Source organism: Penicillium psychrofluorescens (genome assembly GCF_964197705.1).
Source record: "Penicillium psychrofluorescens genome assembly, chromosome: 1".
Taxonomy (NCBI): Eukaryota; Fungi; Ascomycota; class Eurotiomycetes; order Eurotiales; family Aspergillaceae; genus Penicillium; species Penicillium psychrofluorescens.
The window spans coordinates 443,476-460,716 of NC_133439.1; the positions used below are offsets into that span (position 1 = coordinate 443,476).

Below are 17,241 nucleotides of genomic sequence, written 5' to 3' on the forward strand. Positions count from 1 at the left end.
CTAATGCACATCAGATGCGCCATTCCCGCCGGCTGAACTGTGGAGGAAAGAGGTCCGTGGCTGATTTGCTCCGAGAAAATCCAGCTTTACTACTAGCCGATCATCATCCTCTCGAGCTGTCTTCAGTCTAGCACGCCATCCCACCGATTCATGGTGCTTCGGCCTCCCGGGCGGGCAGATCGCGAGCTGGGATGGTCCTGACATCCTTCCAATCACGCACCGCCACAGACGAGAGCCGAGGAGACGGCTCGCGAGCATCACATCGAATGGCGTCATGAGGATTGACAAACTAAATCTTTGTAGCCAGTCGGCAGGCCTCGGGGTCTCTCTGGTGCAAAGCACGCCTGAAGTGGCTCCAATCACTGCCTCTCCAAACATTTTCCCGGGGAAATGCTCCGGAGAAAGTGACGGATCGAATAATATTGATAAGATGATTATAAACACATCCAAGACAAGTGCAAGGGGAAGGACAGTAGTCGATGGTATACATCGAAAGGGGTCACCGCCAGTCTGAACCACGGTTATTGTTATTATTCTCCCGCTCAGCAGCCACATCTATGTCTCTCTCTCTCTCTCTCTCTCTTTCAATACTCGCTTCCACGGGTGCGGGGTAGTCAGTTAGTTGGCCGGATTGATTAATTAGTTCGCTAAGTACTCGCTAACCACCATCCACACGGTCATTCGCGTAATCCTGATCCGTCCTGGCAAGACTTGCGGTCATCGGACAGCTGGCCAGGCTTGTGGCTGCTGGTACCGAGTGCGGGAGCTGAGTTAGCGACCGCGGCCAGATGACTCGATAATTAGTGAGATGAGGTCACCGCAATCACTGCAGTCAGTGCAGGCTTGGTCTCGCCCTAATTGAGCGACCAACAGGACAAAGAACGAGAGCGGTGGCCCGTCTCGGGCACCGGGACAAGTGCGAGGTTGTACATTAGCCGCAAATGACGCTCCACCGCCGCTTCTCAGGTGACTTGGCTGGCCATCGCACCATCACCGACTCTTGTCGGTCGCGCTCCAGCTCCCGGCCAAGCGGGAGTCCGCGATCCAGCTTCTCTCACATCTTGTGCGACGTTGTTACCTCTGCAGAACAGCTTGCCAAGCTCTGATGAGGATAATCAGGGGTTCTGCAGATCGGCTGACGACGACTCTGCACTCGCTCACCACTCACGGTGCTCGACGCCACTCTCTCCCCCAGCACTTACCACCCATCTGGAACACTGCATCCTCGTCGCACATGGGGTTCCAGGGGAGCCTGCTGCAAGGGGCCGCTGTGATTTGCAAGGCGCGCGAACCATCCCCTGAAAGTCCACCCAGGAACGGCCGGGCTGCAGAAAAAGTTCGGCAGTCCCCAGCACTCGTGTCCATGGTCGGCGATAGCAGCCACATTCGGGTGATGATCTCGGGGGAGATTGATAGGCAGATAGATGCACATGGCCAGCGGCACATGGGGATGATCAAGCTGACAGGCCCGACCTGCAGGTATGTATCTGGTCAGTACCATCGGATGGCTGCATTCTGCCAGGGGTTTGTCGTCCGTACATGGTCCCCCGCCATGGCAAAACATGGACCGTCTGCCTCTGGTTCCGTTGTCCATCAGGACCGGGCAGGAGGGACCTGGGGTTGTCGCGGGGGCATCTCGAATATCGCATGGATCAGATAGCGACCGAGCGATCTCACATGAGTTTTCCGGGATCTGTTCCCATCTGTAGGCCCGAGTAGATGTCGCCGGAGTTCGGTATCACGATCGGAGACTGCAGACAGAGTAGAGTCCTGTACCACTGCCGCAGTGCACGGGCCCGAGAATCGGCCGAATCCCGACTTGAGCATGATGGAACGAATCCCTGAGAACGAGGGCCGAATACTGTCAGTCCGGCGGATGCAGCCGGCAAGGCTCTGGATGGACGGGTTGCCGCAAACGGCGGGTAGAGCACGAGTGATAAGAGCCGGATGGAGCGCATCGCGGTTACATCAGGGGATTTCATTCGCAGAGGCCATCATCAGATCTGACTGCAACCCGACGGAGTGGAATGTTCCTGCGCCGGCTGCACGGATCAAATCAGCCTGACAGTTGCGAATGAAATGGGAGAAAAAAAAGGTTGGAGAAGGTTTTGAGCAGAGGAAAGAAGGTGACACTGTCAATCTCTTCTGTCCCGAGAACGTCACTTTTCTTCCCTCCCCTCTTCCTCCCTCTTTCCTCTTCTTCCATCAATCTTTCCTTCTCTCTTTCGATTTCCTTTTCTTCTTTTCTTTCCTTCTTCCCACTGGCCTCCTCCATCCCACCATCAATCCTTGGTAAGTCCTTAGTGGATCAGCTCAGATCCGTGGGAGCCCCGGCGAATCTCCCGCACTTTGACAGCCTCGCCCGGCTGGTTCGCCGTCCGTGCTAATTCTGCGACCGATTCAGTGCGAATTCCACAGCTTCCGTTTCATCCTCGATCCCCTTCCAATCGTCACACCCTCGACCTCCGCCTGTACTCGGCCTCGCGCAGCCTTCTCATATCCTCCTACTGACCGCTTTCCACCGGTCTGCCAATTCCGCCCGATCGCGTCATCCGGGGTCATCGAGTCCCGGTCGCGACCGCAAAACACCTTATCTTCGGTCTGGAGTCGATGCTCCAACTGTGACGTGTGAGCTGTCTGCGGGGTCGCATGCCCGCTCTATCGCCTATCTTTGTTGAGCGTCACTCAGCTCGGGGTCCACCGCGGCCGAGCATTGTATAAGAGCAGGGACCCGTTCCTACTCTCACCCGAGTCGTCCTCGGTTCCTTGTCCTCTCGAACCATGTACGCTGTGGAACAGGATAGGGCCCATCCGGTGCCGCCGCCACCGCCGCCCCTCTCAATGGATCGCATCTCTGGCCCAGCGGCTGGCTATCCCACGCCGGGCTCGGCCGGTTTACAGTCGGTCGACCACCTGGCGCCCCGGTCCTATGTCCATGAAGGCCGCATCTGGTCTCTCCAGGTGGTACAGCAGCCCATCCGGGCTCGCATGTGCGGCTTTGGTGATAAGGTGGGTGATAATTCTGCAGATCACAGGCGCCGTTGTCTAACGCATATTCCAGGATCGGAGACCCATCACGCCGCCACCATGTATCCGGCTGATCGTGCGCGATGCACAAACAGAAAAGGAGATTGATATCAAGTATGGTTTCGTCACAATTCGGGGGACACGCAAATTCTAACTATGGAACAGTGAGATCGATACTTCATTCTACGTCCTGACCGTCGATTTGTGGAATGCCGATGGCACCAACGAAGTGAACCTGGTCAAACATTCTGCTACCTCGCCCTCGATCTCGACTGCCATGTCCTCCTCGTACCCTCCGCCCCCGCAGAGCATGTCTCCCACCTACTCCGCCTACAACAACCCGTACGGGCAACCCGTCTATCCGGGGATGAACAACTACTATGGCGGTGGTCAGATGGGATACCAGAACCCTTACGGAGCGTCTCCCCAGGCTGGCTATTACCCGAATCAGTACTATCAAGGTGGTGGCCAAATGGCAACCGCCATGTCCCCCGCTGCGGCACAGCCCGTCTCGGGTGGACCAGGCGGCATGTTCACTCGCAACTTGATCGGGAGCCTTAGCGCAAGTGCCTTCCGGCTGACCGACCCAGACAACAAGATTGGTGTATGGTTTATTCTACAGGATCTCAGTGTGCGAACAGAGGGTACATTCCGGTAAGCCGTGTCGAGACGATGATATATGGCTTGTGACTAACTGATTCCCCCGTAGTCTAAAGATGAGTTTTGTCAACGTGGGTACACAGTCCACGGAGACTAGCAACGGTACACCCGTGATCAACCACGGGAGTGCCCCGATTCTCGCCTCGGTCTTCAGCGAGCCCTTCCAGGTCTTCTCGGCCAAGAAGTTCCCTGGTGTTATCGAGAGCACGCAACTGAGCAAATGTTTCGCCTTGCAGGGAATCAAGATCCCGATCCGCAAGGATGGTGTGAAGGGTTCCCGTGGACGGGGCGGAGACGGCGATGACGACGGCGACGACTACGATTAGTTACCTCGGATTAAACGAGTTCTCCCGAGGCGCAATGTTGGATCTGGTGTTTTTTATATTGCTCAAGACGCATCGGTGGACGGCGACGTGGGACCAAAACTGGAATTCTTGGCTTTTTACGGTGTTCACGGGGCGGGCCTTCGTTCTGGGTCGGTGTTTTTTTTTTTTTGGTTGATTGATTGCTACACGGACCGGTGCAGGCAGGATGTTTGACTTCGAGTCGGTTGGATTTTTTCGTTCTTGTCTTTTTTGCTGCTGTGGGCCCTTGGCCGTGTATATTCATACCCGGCGTCCCTTCGAACGCCCGTATATACATTTATTTTTTGATGGAGAAAATCAAATCTTTTCAGGTCAATCTGAGGTGACAAAGGGTAGAAATAGGCTGAGCCCCGTTCGTGTTGTCTGAGTCCTTATAGAGAGGGCATCATTGAGTAGAGGTTGTCTATTGTCATCCCCTCTCATCTCCTCTCGTCCCCCTCTCAGAGACTTTTCTCGCAACGGGCTACGTTCTTGCATGACGAACCTATTTATGCTATCTAGGCGATACGTGCTGCTTTTGAGACAGACCTGGCAAATGAAGGAACGATAGTCGGAAGCGCCATTTTGCTGGGAGCAGCCTAGTGGACCTTAGAGATCTAAATTCCATTACACAACTTGGATAGGAGATGCTTTTCATCCATCCTCCTAGGTATATATGGTAGACCAACACCAAAACAGCTAATCCGCTGGTCTGTTATCAGTTAGTATGTAGTACCGATAGTTACCCTATCTAGAGCAAGGACTGAAGTCCGAACCCACGATCTTGCTCTCTTCCCCGCACATCTCGCTCTTCTATCCGAGGACCATGCTGAGCGTAGTAGATCAATAGAAAAAAGAAACCTCGGCTTCACTTATAGAATATTTACCTATTGATATCTCAATAGTCGACCAAGAAAAATCACGCAGGCATACTACGATACGAACAACCGCCATGCCGGGCCTGACCCAGACTTCCGCGGCCTTCCAGCATATCACCGTCACAGAGCTGCATCCGACCTTCGGCGCAGAGATCAGCGGCGTAGACTTTTCGCGCCCGGTAGAGGATAACGTTTTCCAAGAGATCTTAGCAGCAATCAACAAGGTACGTGATGAGCCCCTAGATAGCTTCTGAGCTCACCTCGTCCCTCGTTGATAGTACGGCGTGTGCGTGTTCCGCAAGACAGGTCTTGATGACGCCCGACATGTTGCCTTTGCCGGACAGTTCGGCGAACTGGACGATGTGAGCCCCTATTTGGCGGGAGGGCGAGCACACCGTCTATCAGACGTACGCCTGTTTGACGTGAGCAATGTTGATCTGGACGGGACGATCTTCGCACTGGATAACAAGCGTCGGGAGTGGAACAAGGTTAGTGGAACGCTGCGGGTGGTTAGTGATTCAAAACTGAACCGGCCAGGGCAACGGGTTGTTCCATGTGGACTCGAGCTTCAACCCCCGACGAGCGGGATACTCGCTTCTGAGAGCGGAAGAGCTTCCGCCAGCGGGGATGGGCGGCGAAACCGAGTTTGCGGACGTGCGAACGGCGTTTGATGAGCTGCCCGCAGACGAACAGGCCGAGCTGAAAGCACAGAACTACATCGCCGCGCACTCGCTGTGGCACTCCCGCAAAACGGCGGCGCCGGAGACTTTCGCCGACTTCAACCCGGAGGACTACCCCATGAGCCGCCACAGACTGGTACAGCGACACGAGCCCTCTGGGCGCGACGCACTCTATCTGGCGGCGCATATCCACCACATCGAGGGACTCGATCGTGATGGTTCGGCGAACCTGTTCAACCGGTTATTCGCGCATGCAACACAGCCACGATATGTGCTGCGCGTGGCGTGGGAGGATGCAGGTGACCTGGTTCTCTGGGACAACACTAGTGTCATGCACCGGGCTGTCGGCGGCCGGTTTGAAGGCAAGTTTAAGCGCGACATGCGGCGCGCGACGGTTCATGATGGCAGCGCCGCGGCATGGGGGCTGAATGAGCACAGCAATGTTCGCCAAGGGCTTCCGTGAGACATAGAGTGAGATCGAGTGAGAATATAGTTCGTCGAGTTAATGATAGCCCGTAGTGGATGTTCGGTTCAGGAACCGGAATATGGAGGTGGATCCAAGACATTTTCCTCCCGTCTTCGTTTATTTTGAGCAAAACTTCCGAGACAGCAAGCAAGACAATAATAAGCGAGAATTACTCCCCGTAAGAGCCACAACACCGGGAAGTCCGAGAGTACCGGCGTGCTCTAACAGTGATGTCAGAGTCGGCAGGGGATGTGATGGACTTCGGCTGTCTGTCACCGCTAATCGATATTTTTTGTTGACGGGACGGACAAGGTCTATGTCATCGGGGAAGAGCGTTGTTCAACTCGCTATTCCTACTAAACTAGTCACTCACAATAGCAGGTGTCTCACTTGAACCCTGGAATTAGCGTGGTTGGCAGCGAGACCGAGTGTTGTGGGGGGTCTCGTATTCGCTGGGATGTTTCAGTCGCTCCACCAGTAACCGGCTCGACGGGCGTGGGGAGGGCGGACGGACCCGCGCTGAGTGGTTTGGAGAGGGAGGATCGCGTGTCATTGATCGACTGTTTTGACCAGTACTAGTCTACTACTGTAGTACTGTAGCAGCTGCGCTTTTTTATTTTTTTTTGGGGGGGTGTGACTTTGCTTTCGCCTTGGCGATGATGCTATTTATACCAAACCTCTCCTATGAAGAACATATATAAACAGCGCACTCAACCCTCACCTACAACAATAACAACAACAACAATAATAATATATCCTCCTATCTATCAACACTCGTTCAATTATCACCATGAAGTTCATCCTGTCTACCCTCGTCCTGCCCTTGCTGGCGGCCGCAGCGCCAACCCCCAACGAAGAAGCGAAAACCAACCCGCCCTTCACCGTCATGTCCATCCGTTCAGGATCGCCCATCCACTTCCTCACCATGACCGCCTCCGGCACGCACTTCTACCTCGGCGGCAAGACGTCCTCCTACTGCCCTTCGGAGGAGGGTCTCGTGTGCCCCCCGGGCAAGGAAACTGTCTTGGCTGATAACGGCAATGTGATGGTATGTCAAACCCAACTTCCAGACTTGATACAGAGCGATATGTTAACACGGACCCCAAATAGGATGCCGAGGTCGCCGGTGGACAGCAAGTCTACGTTGGTCCCGCCGGTGCGCTGAGATACACCGAGGCGCACTCCGCCTCCATGCCCCAGGGCTCCACCGTGGGAGGGATGCACTACGATAAGGAAAAGCCGTATTCCTACTTGACCTTCAAGGGCCGGGGCACCAACGGATTGATGGCCTGCCCGACCAAGGACCACAAGCACTGGCAGGTGTTTGCGGCCCTCGAGGACGCAAAGGTGCCGACGGGCAATGTGAAGGACTGCCTGGGGTTCGAGGCCATGGCCATCACGTACAAGGGCAAAAACCCCCCGGTCTGGCAGTACGAGTAAATGATGGTGGTGGTCTGTACAGTAATGATAGCTTCATGCAGAGTTATTAGCCCTGATAATTAATTCAATTCGTATGCACCTCTATCTATGTTGGAATGTAGGGTATCACTCAGTTGCGCCAGATCCGGACCGCCTTGTCTTTGCCACCGCTGCCCACCTTTTGTCCGTCTGGACTCCAGTCGACGGCGAAGACCTCGTCCTTGTGGCCCGGCAGGTCCGTCGACAGCTTCCCCGTGCGCACATCCCACACCTTGAGGGTGGTGTCCTTGGATGAAGAGACCAGAAGCCGCGAATCGGCGGAGAAACAGCACTGGTAGACGGCACCGACGTGGCCGCGGAAGGTGGTGATGAACCTGGCGACGTTAGTTAAATTCTCATTGGTCCGAAGAAGAACCAAAAACCACTTACTTTCCATCACGCCCGTTCCATAGCTTGACGTGGTTGTCAAACCCGGCAGAGGCAATATATGCCATGTCCGGGGAAAACGTAACGTGGTTCACTTCTTTCTGATGGCCCAGGAGCCGGGCTACGGGCTTGCTCGAGCTCGCTGGATCCCACAGGTACATGGTGAAGTCATCGCTGGCAGACACAAGCCGCTCCACGATGACATTGTTGACCGTGGCCGCCTCTTCGAAGCGTTTCCGGGCCGCAGCGACTTTTTCCGCCTCGGTGTCGGGAACCTTGCCCGTGTGGTCATGGTAGGCAGTACGAAGCGCAAAATCGGTGGAGAGCGCCAGGTGGTTCACACGGTGGGCATGCGCCGACAGGGTCTGTAACAACGTACCATCCTTCGGATTCCAGATCTTGATGGTCTTGTCGTGGGATGCCGTATAGAGCTTGCCGGTGCCGCCCCAGCGCACACAGGTGACCGAACCCTTGTGGCCGGTAAGCACACTGTCGATGCGCTTCGACACTACATCCCACACCCGAACCGTCGAGTCCTTGGACGCCGACGCTAGAAGTGGTCGTCCAGATTCTTGGACATGGTACGGTTCCCACGCCAGACTTGTGATCCACTTTGCATGGCCCTTAAGCGGCCCACCGAGCGCCTGGCCCTTTTTCGCGTCCCACAATCGTACCGTGTTATCCATGCTGCCCGTCGCGATCAGCGCCCCGTTCGGCGAGTATGCCACCGCCAACACCCAGCTGGTGTGTCCCTTGAGAGTGTGCAGCGGAGTCCCCGTGTCACAGTCCCAGACTCGGGCAGTCGAATCGCCGCTGCCCGACACCATTGTAGACGAAGAAACTGGAGAAAAAGACGTGGCCAGAATGGCCTCGCCATGCCCGGCTATTGATGCCGCGCAGCGCGAAACGGCCTTGACGCGGAACACCGCTTGTGGGGTGAAGTACAGTGGGATGGTATCTTCGGTCGTCTTCAATCCTGGTTGGAGCAGCGAGTGGTACAGGTTGGCGAGGATGTCAATGGTCTGGCCTTCCTTGGTGTCGGACTGGTAGGTAAACCGATAGGGCACCCGTTCGTCGTCATCCTGCATTGGTGGGTTAGCGGTGTTCTTCCGACCACTTGCGACTATACTGACATTGTCTTGTAATGTATTGAGGAGAGTCTCGAGGTTCTTGATGTTCGCATCGGCCACGGGCACTGAGACGGCGGGCCCGGTGGCATTGCCTGTGGACTGGTCGTAGAATTGGACGCGGACACTGCCCAAGTCACTTGGGATACTTTGGATCTCTTGCTGCTCGCGGGCCTTTTCGGCCTGAGCGACCTTCTGGCGCTTGCTCGGGGGCGGAAGGACAGTCGCCATGGTTGGGAGGAAGAAAGCGAGAAAATTAAATTTGCACGCTTCCACGTTATCTATCACTTATCGTTATCGCGATCATTTTCGTCAATCGTCGGAGTCGGAGTTCATAAGCGCAGACGGAAAAAAACTGGCCTATGGACGCCCCAATAGTGTAGTGGTTATCACGTGACACTCGTATTTCTTGTTCAGGAAAGACACGAGGTATGTTAAGGTCCTTCGTTCAAATCGGAGTTGGGGCATTTCTTTTTTTGGTCTTTCTATATTCTTGGCGCGTAGAACTGATTAGTATTGAAGACCATTGTGAAATATTTTGATAACCAATAAAGACAATCTTATCCTTGGTATCTTCCCATCTCCATCCATCCCAAACTCCATCATGTCTTCTCGCGAGTCCTCTTGCGCGGGCTCCTTTGCTCCATTGACCTCCAAGGCAAGCACGAGACGCCTACGAACCGTCCGACCGACAACCACGGCCACCAGTGTCGCAGCCCAGGACATCATCTGCGCCGTCACCGAGTCGCGCGGCGTCTCATCCACAGTCGGCCTGGCATTTGTCAATCTGGTCACGGCAGAGGCAGTGCTGTGTCAGATCTGTGACAGCCAGACCTATATTAAAACTGTCACCAAAATCGGCGTGTTCGAGCCCAGTGAGATCCTTTTCATGAACACGGCCAAGGAGTCCAAGCTCCGCTACATCGTGCAAGAGAACCTGCCCGGTCCGACCATGACTTTCTTGGATCGCAGATGCTGGTCAGATAAGGCAGCTCACGAATACATCGATCATCTGGCCTTTCCTGAGGAAGCGGATTCACTTAAGCTGATCCTGGGTGGGCATTACTTTGCAGCGTGTTGCTTTGCGGCAGTACGGCCGACCTCGATGTTCTTGACGATGACGAAACTAACCATCGCACAGGTATTGAAGTATGTCGAACTCGAATTACAGCAGGCCTTCGCCTCGCACTCCTTGCGCATCCGGCTCGAGCCGTCACAGGGTTCCATGACCGTTGACTTGGCCACGATTGTCTCGCTCGAGTTGATCCAGAACTTGCAGAATGCCAAATCCCGAGATAGTCTCTTTGGCCTGCTGAATGAAACCCTCACGCCCATGGGCACTCGGCTGTTGCGAGCCAACGTTCTCCAGCCCTCCACCGAAAGGGTCAAGTTGACAGCCAGACACAATGCCGTCGAGGACTTGTCTACTAAAGAGGACATGTTTGTGTCGGTTCGGCAGGCGCTCAGAGGATTTGTAGATGCGGACAAGGTCTTGACCTCTGTACGCGCTCTCTTCCTTGTGTGCAGCTGCTCCATTCCACTGACCATTTAGCTTATCCTGGTTCCCACCAAGCGGACGGCTCAGTATATCGAGCAGTCCGTCAACAATGTCATCATGTTGAAGACGTATGTGTCAGCGATCACAAGCGTGTACCAGGCGCTGGCCACGGCACAAAGCGATCTTCTACTGACTATTCGAGAGGTGAAAGGATATATCTCTATAATTCTGGTCTTTGCTAATCCTTTCCAAGCTGTGCACCCCCGCAGCCCACCGTTCGGTCGAGCAGCTCATCGAAGAAACGCTCAACGAGCATGTCACATATCAAACCAAACCGCTAGATCTCCGCAATCAGCGCATATACTGCGTCAAAGCCGGTGTAAACAGTTTTCTAGATGTGGCCAGACAGACATACAAAGAGGCGAACATCGACGCGGCCGAGCTTGTGGCAAAGCTCGCAGGTTTTAACCACATCTACCAATCTTACCTACCTCATTGCTGATCTCTCTTAGACAATTGTGACATGGCACTGGACCTGAAATATGACACGGCTCGCCAATATTACATCTGCATCCCAACCGCAGAACCAGAACCACTACCAAGCATCTTCATCAACGTCTATCGCAAGCGGAACCGAATCGAATGCCAAACGCTGGATCTGGTCAAATTGAACCAAAAGATCGCTGATGCACACAACGAAGTAATCAACATGAGTGATAGCACCGTCCAGGAACTGATCCGGGACGTGTGCTGCGAGGTATCGTGTCTTTTCCGCGTCAGCGAAGCAGTTGCCATGCTTGATATGCTAGCGACGTTTGCGCATCTGGCCACCAGTCACGACTACATCCGCCCGGAATTGACAGACACGCTGGCTATCAAGGCAGGGCGGCATCCGATCCGCGAACGCATCCGTGTTAACAAGTTCATCCCAAATGACGCATACGTAACGCCGCAGAGACGGTTCCAGATCATCACGGGCTGCAACATGAGCGGGAAATCAACCTACATCGGCTCCCTGTCCCTGATGACCATCATGGCCCAGATAGGTTGTTTTGTCCCGGCACAATACGCCTCCTTTCCTCTGGTCCACCAGCTCTTTGCCCGCGTGGCGACCACAGATGACCTCGACGCCAATGTATCCACGTTTGCGGCAGAGATGCGCGAGATGGCGTTTATACTACGCAACATTGAGCCGCGGAGCATGGTGATTATCGACGAGCTTGGTCGTGGGACCAGCACGACAGACGGCTTGGCCATCGCAATCGCACTGGCCGAAGCACTCATCTCCAGCAACGCATTGGTATGGTTTGTTACTCATTTCCACGAACTACCGCGCATCCTGGCCGAACGCAGCGGCGTCATCAATTTGCATCTGGCCGCAGAGATTGCTCCCGATGCGTCAAAAATGACCATGCTCTACCGCATCGCAGAGGGCCCCGTCCCAGACCGGCGCTACGGCCTTGCTCTCGCCCAGCTCGTGGACCTTCCACCTGGTATTCTGGATAGGGCGCGAACAGTCTCCGATGCGCTGGATTGCCTCGCCCAGAAACGCAACAGTCCCTCGCGCGCCTGGGCAATCGCGCGCAAACGCAGGCTGCTTTTGTCGCTGCGTGAGCAGCTCCTGCTTGCTCGAGAGGGGCATATGGACGGCGATGACCTCCGCTGCTGGCTGTTGAGGCTGCAGAATGCGTTCGCGCTACGCATGGCTGCCATTGATGGGGAACTGTCGAGCTCGCATGATGATATTCATGACAGTGAGGAAGGGTCGAGTTCTCCTATCCTGTATGAAGACTCAAGCTCGGTCGTCAATGATCAAGTCGATGATGTCCCTATGCAAGAAGAGCATGTGTCTGTTCAGACAAATGAGTCGATATCGTCTGCAGAAAGCGACATGATGGAGATTGAACAGGAAGAAGTTCTTTCCAGCACTGACCGTGAGTGATTCCGCCCATTCTTTATGAGTTGTAGAGTTCTATATTTTCTATCCGCGACTGCGCATATGTATACGACGAGTAAGAGGGTGGCCAGATGAAGACCCCATACCTATTTAACCTTTGCTACAGCATTCTTATGACTGTATAATAGATGATATCTTACAATGCGCAGTGCGTTCTATCTGTAAGCGCTAAAGAATCCACATTACAAGTAGAATATGGGGACTTATGAAATTGACGCGGAAATTGGCCGGCGCTTTTTTGTTAAGGTCTTCGATTCTAAAAGCATCCCGATTTCCGTCTCCTTCACTCTCTGTTACGATCAAGAAAAAAGATACAAGCCAAATAGCTCGGGATCCCCAATCTCACCGCATACCGGGCTGCTCGTAGACTGAGTGATCTTTGTGAGCAAGACATTTACCCCCGTGGCCACTGCTATTTGAGCGGTGAGAACTTCTGGTGCTAGACGAACATAAGCATACCTACTGTATCATCAATGGCCACTATCCTATTACCGGGATCATTGATTAGGAGGATAGTGGTTTTTATCCCACGTACTATGAATGCACTACCCTGAAACGCACCTTGAGTCTGGTGGATGAGGATGACTAGTATCTCTATTTGCCAAAGGATGTCTCACCGTCAAGATTTCCTACACGTTGGTTAGTTGATCGACTTTGGTGGATCCATCTCTGGACGACATAGTTCAAAGGTCACAAAGATATCGGAGAATATATGCGGCGTAGCTGCCAACCCTTAGGTGCCGCTTACGGAAATTCCATATAGAAAAGTACAATGAATAGGGACAATGCAGCTCACATGGAGGCAGGCGCTTCTTCAAGTTCTCCAGCGCTCTTTGAGGAAGGATCTCCGTAACCCTGCATGACGTGCAGCGCATAGATAATACCATTTCGAGGGTCCTTTGGCTGGACTGATCCTTGGCCATCATTATCAGCAGCCCGAGAACTAACAGTCGTGAATCAAGGTGAACACGTATCATAGAGTAAAGCTGCACGGGGGAAGTACGCGCCGACTGAACTTTTGAAGATCTTATCGAGTGGCCGAGTTCTCTGGACAGTGACCGCATAGGGTTTGTTCTTGATGAGACATTTCTTTCTTTGGGTTTGTCATGATTAGCTTCAAGAATCACTGTTCCAAATGCTGTTAACCATCATTATCGATAGATCATAAATCACCGTTCAAAGTGCATCAGATCGGACTGTACATGCCTAACTAGGCTACCCCGAAGTGGGGCCTGACTCAGTTAGGTGGTGGTCCGGTAATGGGTTGACTCTAGATAGCCGATTCTCTTCGTGAGTGTCGATGCAGGCCTGTCATTAGTTGCCGTATTCGCAATCTCTCTTCACAAGTGGCCCAAGTCACGAGCCTGGAAGGGCCGAGGGCCAAATCACTAACCAATACGGCAAGATATTCCTAAGCAATTCTCGCCAAATGCGGATGCAACGTAAAGCGTATGAGCCCCTGATGGGAGCATAAATATCAAAGCCAACCCAAGTCCGAGGCGACTATTGGCTTTTGGAAAATGAAATCAAAATTGGCAGATGAATTGACACGCTGTGATTCATTACATGAGCACCAATTATATCTTGGGCCTTGTGACGAGGATTTCTTTTCTCAACCCGCTTGATTCCATTCCAGCCCCAGAAAAGATACGGTGGCTAGCTGCACATGGTTGTACATATGCAAGAGAACACCCTAGCCATTCATATCACTTTCCCACCCTCCATCAGCCCACGACCCTTCATGTTTGAAAGGCAGTTTTATGTTTCGTTCTTTTCTCACATAACACTGATATGGATTCCTCAGATATTACAACTGTCGGAATTGCAAACCTTTATCCCGTGTTGCCGCATCTTTGCCTCTCCCATGGAGGCAGATGAAGATATTGACACCTGAGAAATTCCCTGTAAGAAAAACCGGGGTGATCTAAAGAATGTCAGCCTTGACCTCAATCATGCTCAGCTAGCCCCAGTCATGCACGAGCGGGGATTAGCACCATTATTGGGACCCCCTTGCGAGTCCTCATGACTTGGGGGTAAAGGTTACCTCTCTCCCATGTTTCCTTGTCCTCGAAAAACCCTTCACATATGTCCTGGATGTTCCATTCCCACGAATCTCGCACGCCACATGAGAGCCAGCACATGAATACCAGCTTAATTCGATCGGATGTTTTGCAGTCTTCAATTCGCGTCTCAATCACCTCAGACACGTTCAAGGTGAATCTCTGTGCATCGGTCTCTCGACTTCTCTCTTTCAAAACGGAGGTAACACCGACAAACCAGCGGCCGTGAATTTCGTCGGCATCTATAAGAGTCGAATTAACAGCAGTCTCGAATATCGGGAAGATTATAGTCGCACTTTGGGGGACTCGGATCGCGACGGGCTGGGCATTCTGGTTATTAACCGAAATCGCTCGTGCCTGTGCCATGGTGAGGATCTGGTTGTCCTGTGACGACTGAGTGAGCTCAGTCCAATCCACCAGGCCTGCTTTCTCGGTCGAAATCCTCGACGAGTGCTCTAATCAAGTCGAAATTCTAAATCTCGCTGCTCAATTATATCGGTTGGCACTATGGACTGTTCGCTAGCCAGCTCCGACTCGAGTGTCAGGGGTTTGTGGCTCCAAAAATTCTTGCACGACCGGCACCGGACAAGACTCCGACGGTACTTTTGCATGGCGTTTCAGAGTCGCTAAATATCCTGCGCTTGAGCTCGTGCAAATCCGTCTCATGAGGGACCGCCGAACAATTCATTGTCAAGTGAGACCAAGAATCTTTTTTTCCGGACCCAAAATGACCCAACTTTGGACTTCCAAGTATCCCTCGTGTTCAAGCATGCCCTTGAGCGACACTGCTACCTACTTTTCGATCTTCGATCCGAGCTTTTTGTGGTTTTCTAGCCCGTATCAATAGGGCGTGACCTATCGACTTTACCATTACAAGAGCCCCGTTTTGAGAGCAAAGACGCGCCCCTCAAGATCTAGATCGCCGATCACAATCTCCGTGCGAACTACAAACCCTTTCTGCTGTGATGCTTTCTACAGCGCACGAGACATATCGGAGCAGGGTACAATGCGAAAAGGGGACATTACAGAGATAATAAACTCATTCAACACGGAATCGAGTTTCTCAACAATGGGAGTGAATGAACAAAGGGAAACTCTTGATATTGATGCAATGAAGAAGAAAAGCTCACTCAACGAATGACAGTAAGCTATTTAGGTATGTGTGGGACACGAAGGCTACTCTGCGTACCCCAACGTGCCTCACCACTGATCTAGGCACAGGCGGCACGGTGCTGGGCCAAAATGGACAAGGAACAAGCGCAGCCTGAGATTGGTGAAACTTTGGCCTGCTAGCGGAGGTCATCCCATGTACCATGTAAGTTTTCCATGATAGGGTGTAAGCTTTCCATGATAGAGTGCAATCTGTCCATCTGCCCTTTTCCCTGAATATCCCACATCATTCCATGGCGAACCATAGAAAATACTAACTTGATCGGTCGCTGGTTATGTGTGTCAAGCCATTCCCATACATTATCGATAATATGATCCAATTCACGTGGTACGCCCTGCTCAGGTTCGTTAAAATAACGGATCATAGGAGTACTCCAGAGTAAGGTGAAGTACTGCTTAAGGCGGCCTTGGTCAAAGAGAATGAACGTCGTTTTCCATCCTACTTTGGCAGACGAAGTGTCAAGTTCATCGATCCAAAAAATCGTACTTAGGATGATATCGATTTTCTCCGTGGTTGAACCCGGCATGTCGGGACTAGCCAAAATCTCCTTTCGTCTAACCAGTAGTTCCTTGTCGATAAGATAAAGTCCGCGAGTGAAACCTTGGAAATGCGTTTTATCGTATTCTGCTTTGAATGATGCATATTCGCAGTGCTTAAATCCTTCAGTCCCTTCCAAGAAACGCCTGAAAGCAACTCTAGTGTTCCTTCGAGTCGATTCGAGGAAGCATTTCAACGCCTCTGCAGACGGACCAGCCTCGAAATCCAAGTCCTCCTGCGTCAGTCGGAGCCCTTGTTCAGTCGTAGTGGTCCTAAGAAAGTTTTGAAAATACTCTCCGACCTCATGGGCGTCCAAAAATTGAGTTTCATCATCCCACTCTCGATCAGGAAGGTTAAAGAAAACGGTCGTCGTCGTCGTTGGAGGAGCCATATTTGGACACTTTCTTGCTTGAAGTTTTCGGGATGTCCAACAAGAATGATAAAGATGGCCAGAATTCAAATAACAAGGTGATGATGATGCTGCACTTCAAAAGCTAATCCTCGCGGCAATAAAGTCGTAAATACTCTGGGATTTCACGCTTTATATATACAGTTTTCTATTAGAGGTAGAGCCCAACATCATTACCAGTAGCTTGGGGCTGTTACCAAACTACCCACCACTGACAGAAAGTCGGTATGACTCTGGAACTATTCAGAGCAGGGTTCGATGTAAAAATTTTCATGATGGTGGGCAGAATAGCAAGGGATTTGAGATCAACCGGTCAAGGAAGAAGGGTGGCTATTCGCTATCAAGCACTCTCATATGTTTGCCCTGGTGACGGGAATGCGGCTGGAGACAATGCTATGCATGCTTTGGTGCCCGAGATTCGTAGCCTCGATCTTCCAGTGACCTCATGCGCGGAATACATCGTTGCAGTTTTAGTGCTGATTCGGGATACCATGGCATCCCTGATTCGCCGAATGTTGCTGCATGGGCCGTTGTCTGCCCCCAAACCGGCACACCCTTGTCTTTCCCTAAGGTTATCATGTG

At 52.6% G+C, this 17,241-nt stretch overlaps 5 protein-coding genes and 1 non-coding gene across 6 annotated transcripts; 5 read left to right on the forward strand and 1 right to left on the reverse strand.

Annotated features, from left to right (window-relative positions):
• Positions 1-2,781: 2,781 nt before the first annotated feature.
• On the forward strand, positions 2,782-4,013 carry PFLUO_LOCUS140 (uncharacterized protein; the record flags this gene model as incomplete). The annotated part of the gene is made up of 4 exons (XM_073778445.1): positions 2,782-3,009; positions 3,062-3,141; positions 3,193-3,681; positions 3,737-4,013. 4 exons carry the CDS (start codon positions 2,782-2,784, stop codon positions 4,011-4,013), a joined length of 1,074 nt encoding a protein of 357 aa, XP_073634239.1.
• A 970-nt stretch (positions 4,014-4,983) lies between these two features.
• On the forward strand, positions 4,984-6,052 carry PFLUO_LOCUS141 (uncharacterized protein; the record flags this gene model as incomplete). The annotated part of the gene is made up of 3 exons (XM_073778456.1): positions 4,984-5,133; positions 5,188-5,418; positions 5,447-6,052. 3 exons carry the CDS (start codon positions 4,984-4,986, stop codon positions 6,050-6,052), a joined length of 987 nt encoding a protein of 328 aa, XP_073634240.1.
• Positions 6,053-6,845: 793 nt separating this feature from the next.
• PFLUO_LOCUS142 (uncharacterized protein) lies at positions 6,846-7,495 on the forward strand (the record flags this gene model as incomplete). The annotated part of the gene is made up of 2 exons (XM_073778467.1): positions 6,846-7,103; positions 7,166-7,495. The coding sequence occupies 2 exons, from the start codon at positions 6,846-6,848 to the stop codon at positions 7,493-7,495; spliced, it is 588 nt and encodes a 195-aa protein (XP_073634241.1).
• A 109-nt stretch (positions 7,496-7,604) lies between these two features.
• PFLUO_LOCUS143 (ribosome assembly) lies at positions 7,605-9,258 on the reverse strand (the record flags this gene model as incomplete). Its single annotated transcript, XM_073778478.1, has 2 exons — positions 7,605-7,848; positions 7,904-9,258. 2 exons carry the CDS (start codon positions 9,256-9,258, stop codon positions 7,605-7,607), a joined length of 1,599 nt encoding a protein of 532 aa, XP_073634242.1.
• A 137-nt stretch (positions 9,259-9,395) lies between these two features.
• PFLUO_LOCUS144 lies at positions 9,396-9,494 on the forward strand. Its single transcript has one exon. It is a non-coding gene; the product is annotated as a tRNA-Thr (tRNA).
• A 137-nt stretch (positions 9,495-9,631) lies between these two features.
• PFLUO_LOCUS145 (MutS protein msh4) lies at positions 9,632-12,467 on the forward strand (the record flags this gene model as incomplete). Its single annotated transcript, XM_073778489.1, has 4 exons — positions 9,632-10,528; positions 10,580-10,729; positions 10,779-10,986; positions 11,038-12,467. The coding sequence occupies 4 exons, from the start codon at positions 9,632-9,634 to the stop codon at positions 12,465-12,467; spliced, it is 2,685 nt and encodes an 894-aa protein (XP_073634243.1).
• Between the last annotated feature and the right edge of the window lie 4,774 nt (positions 12,468-17,241).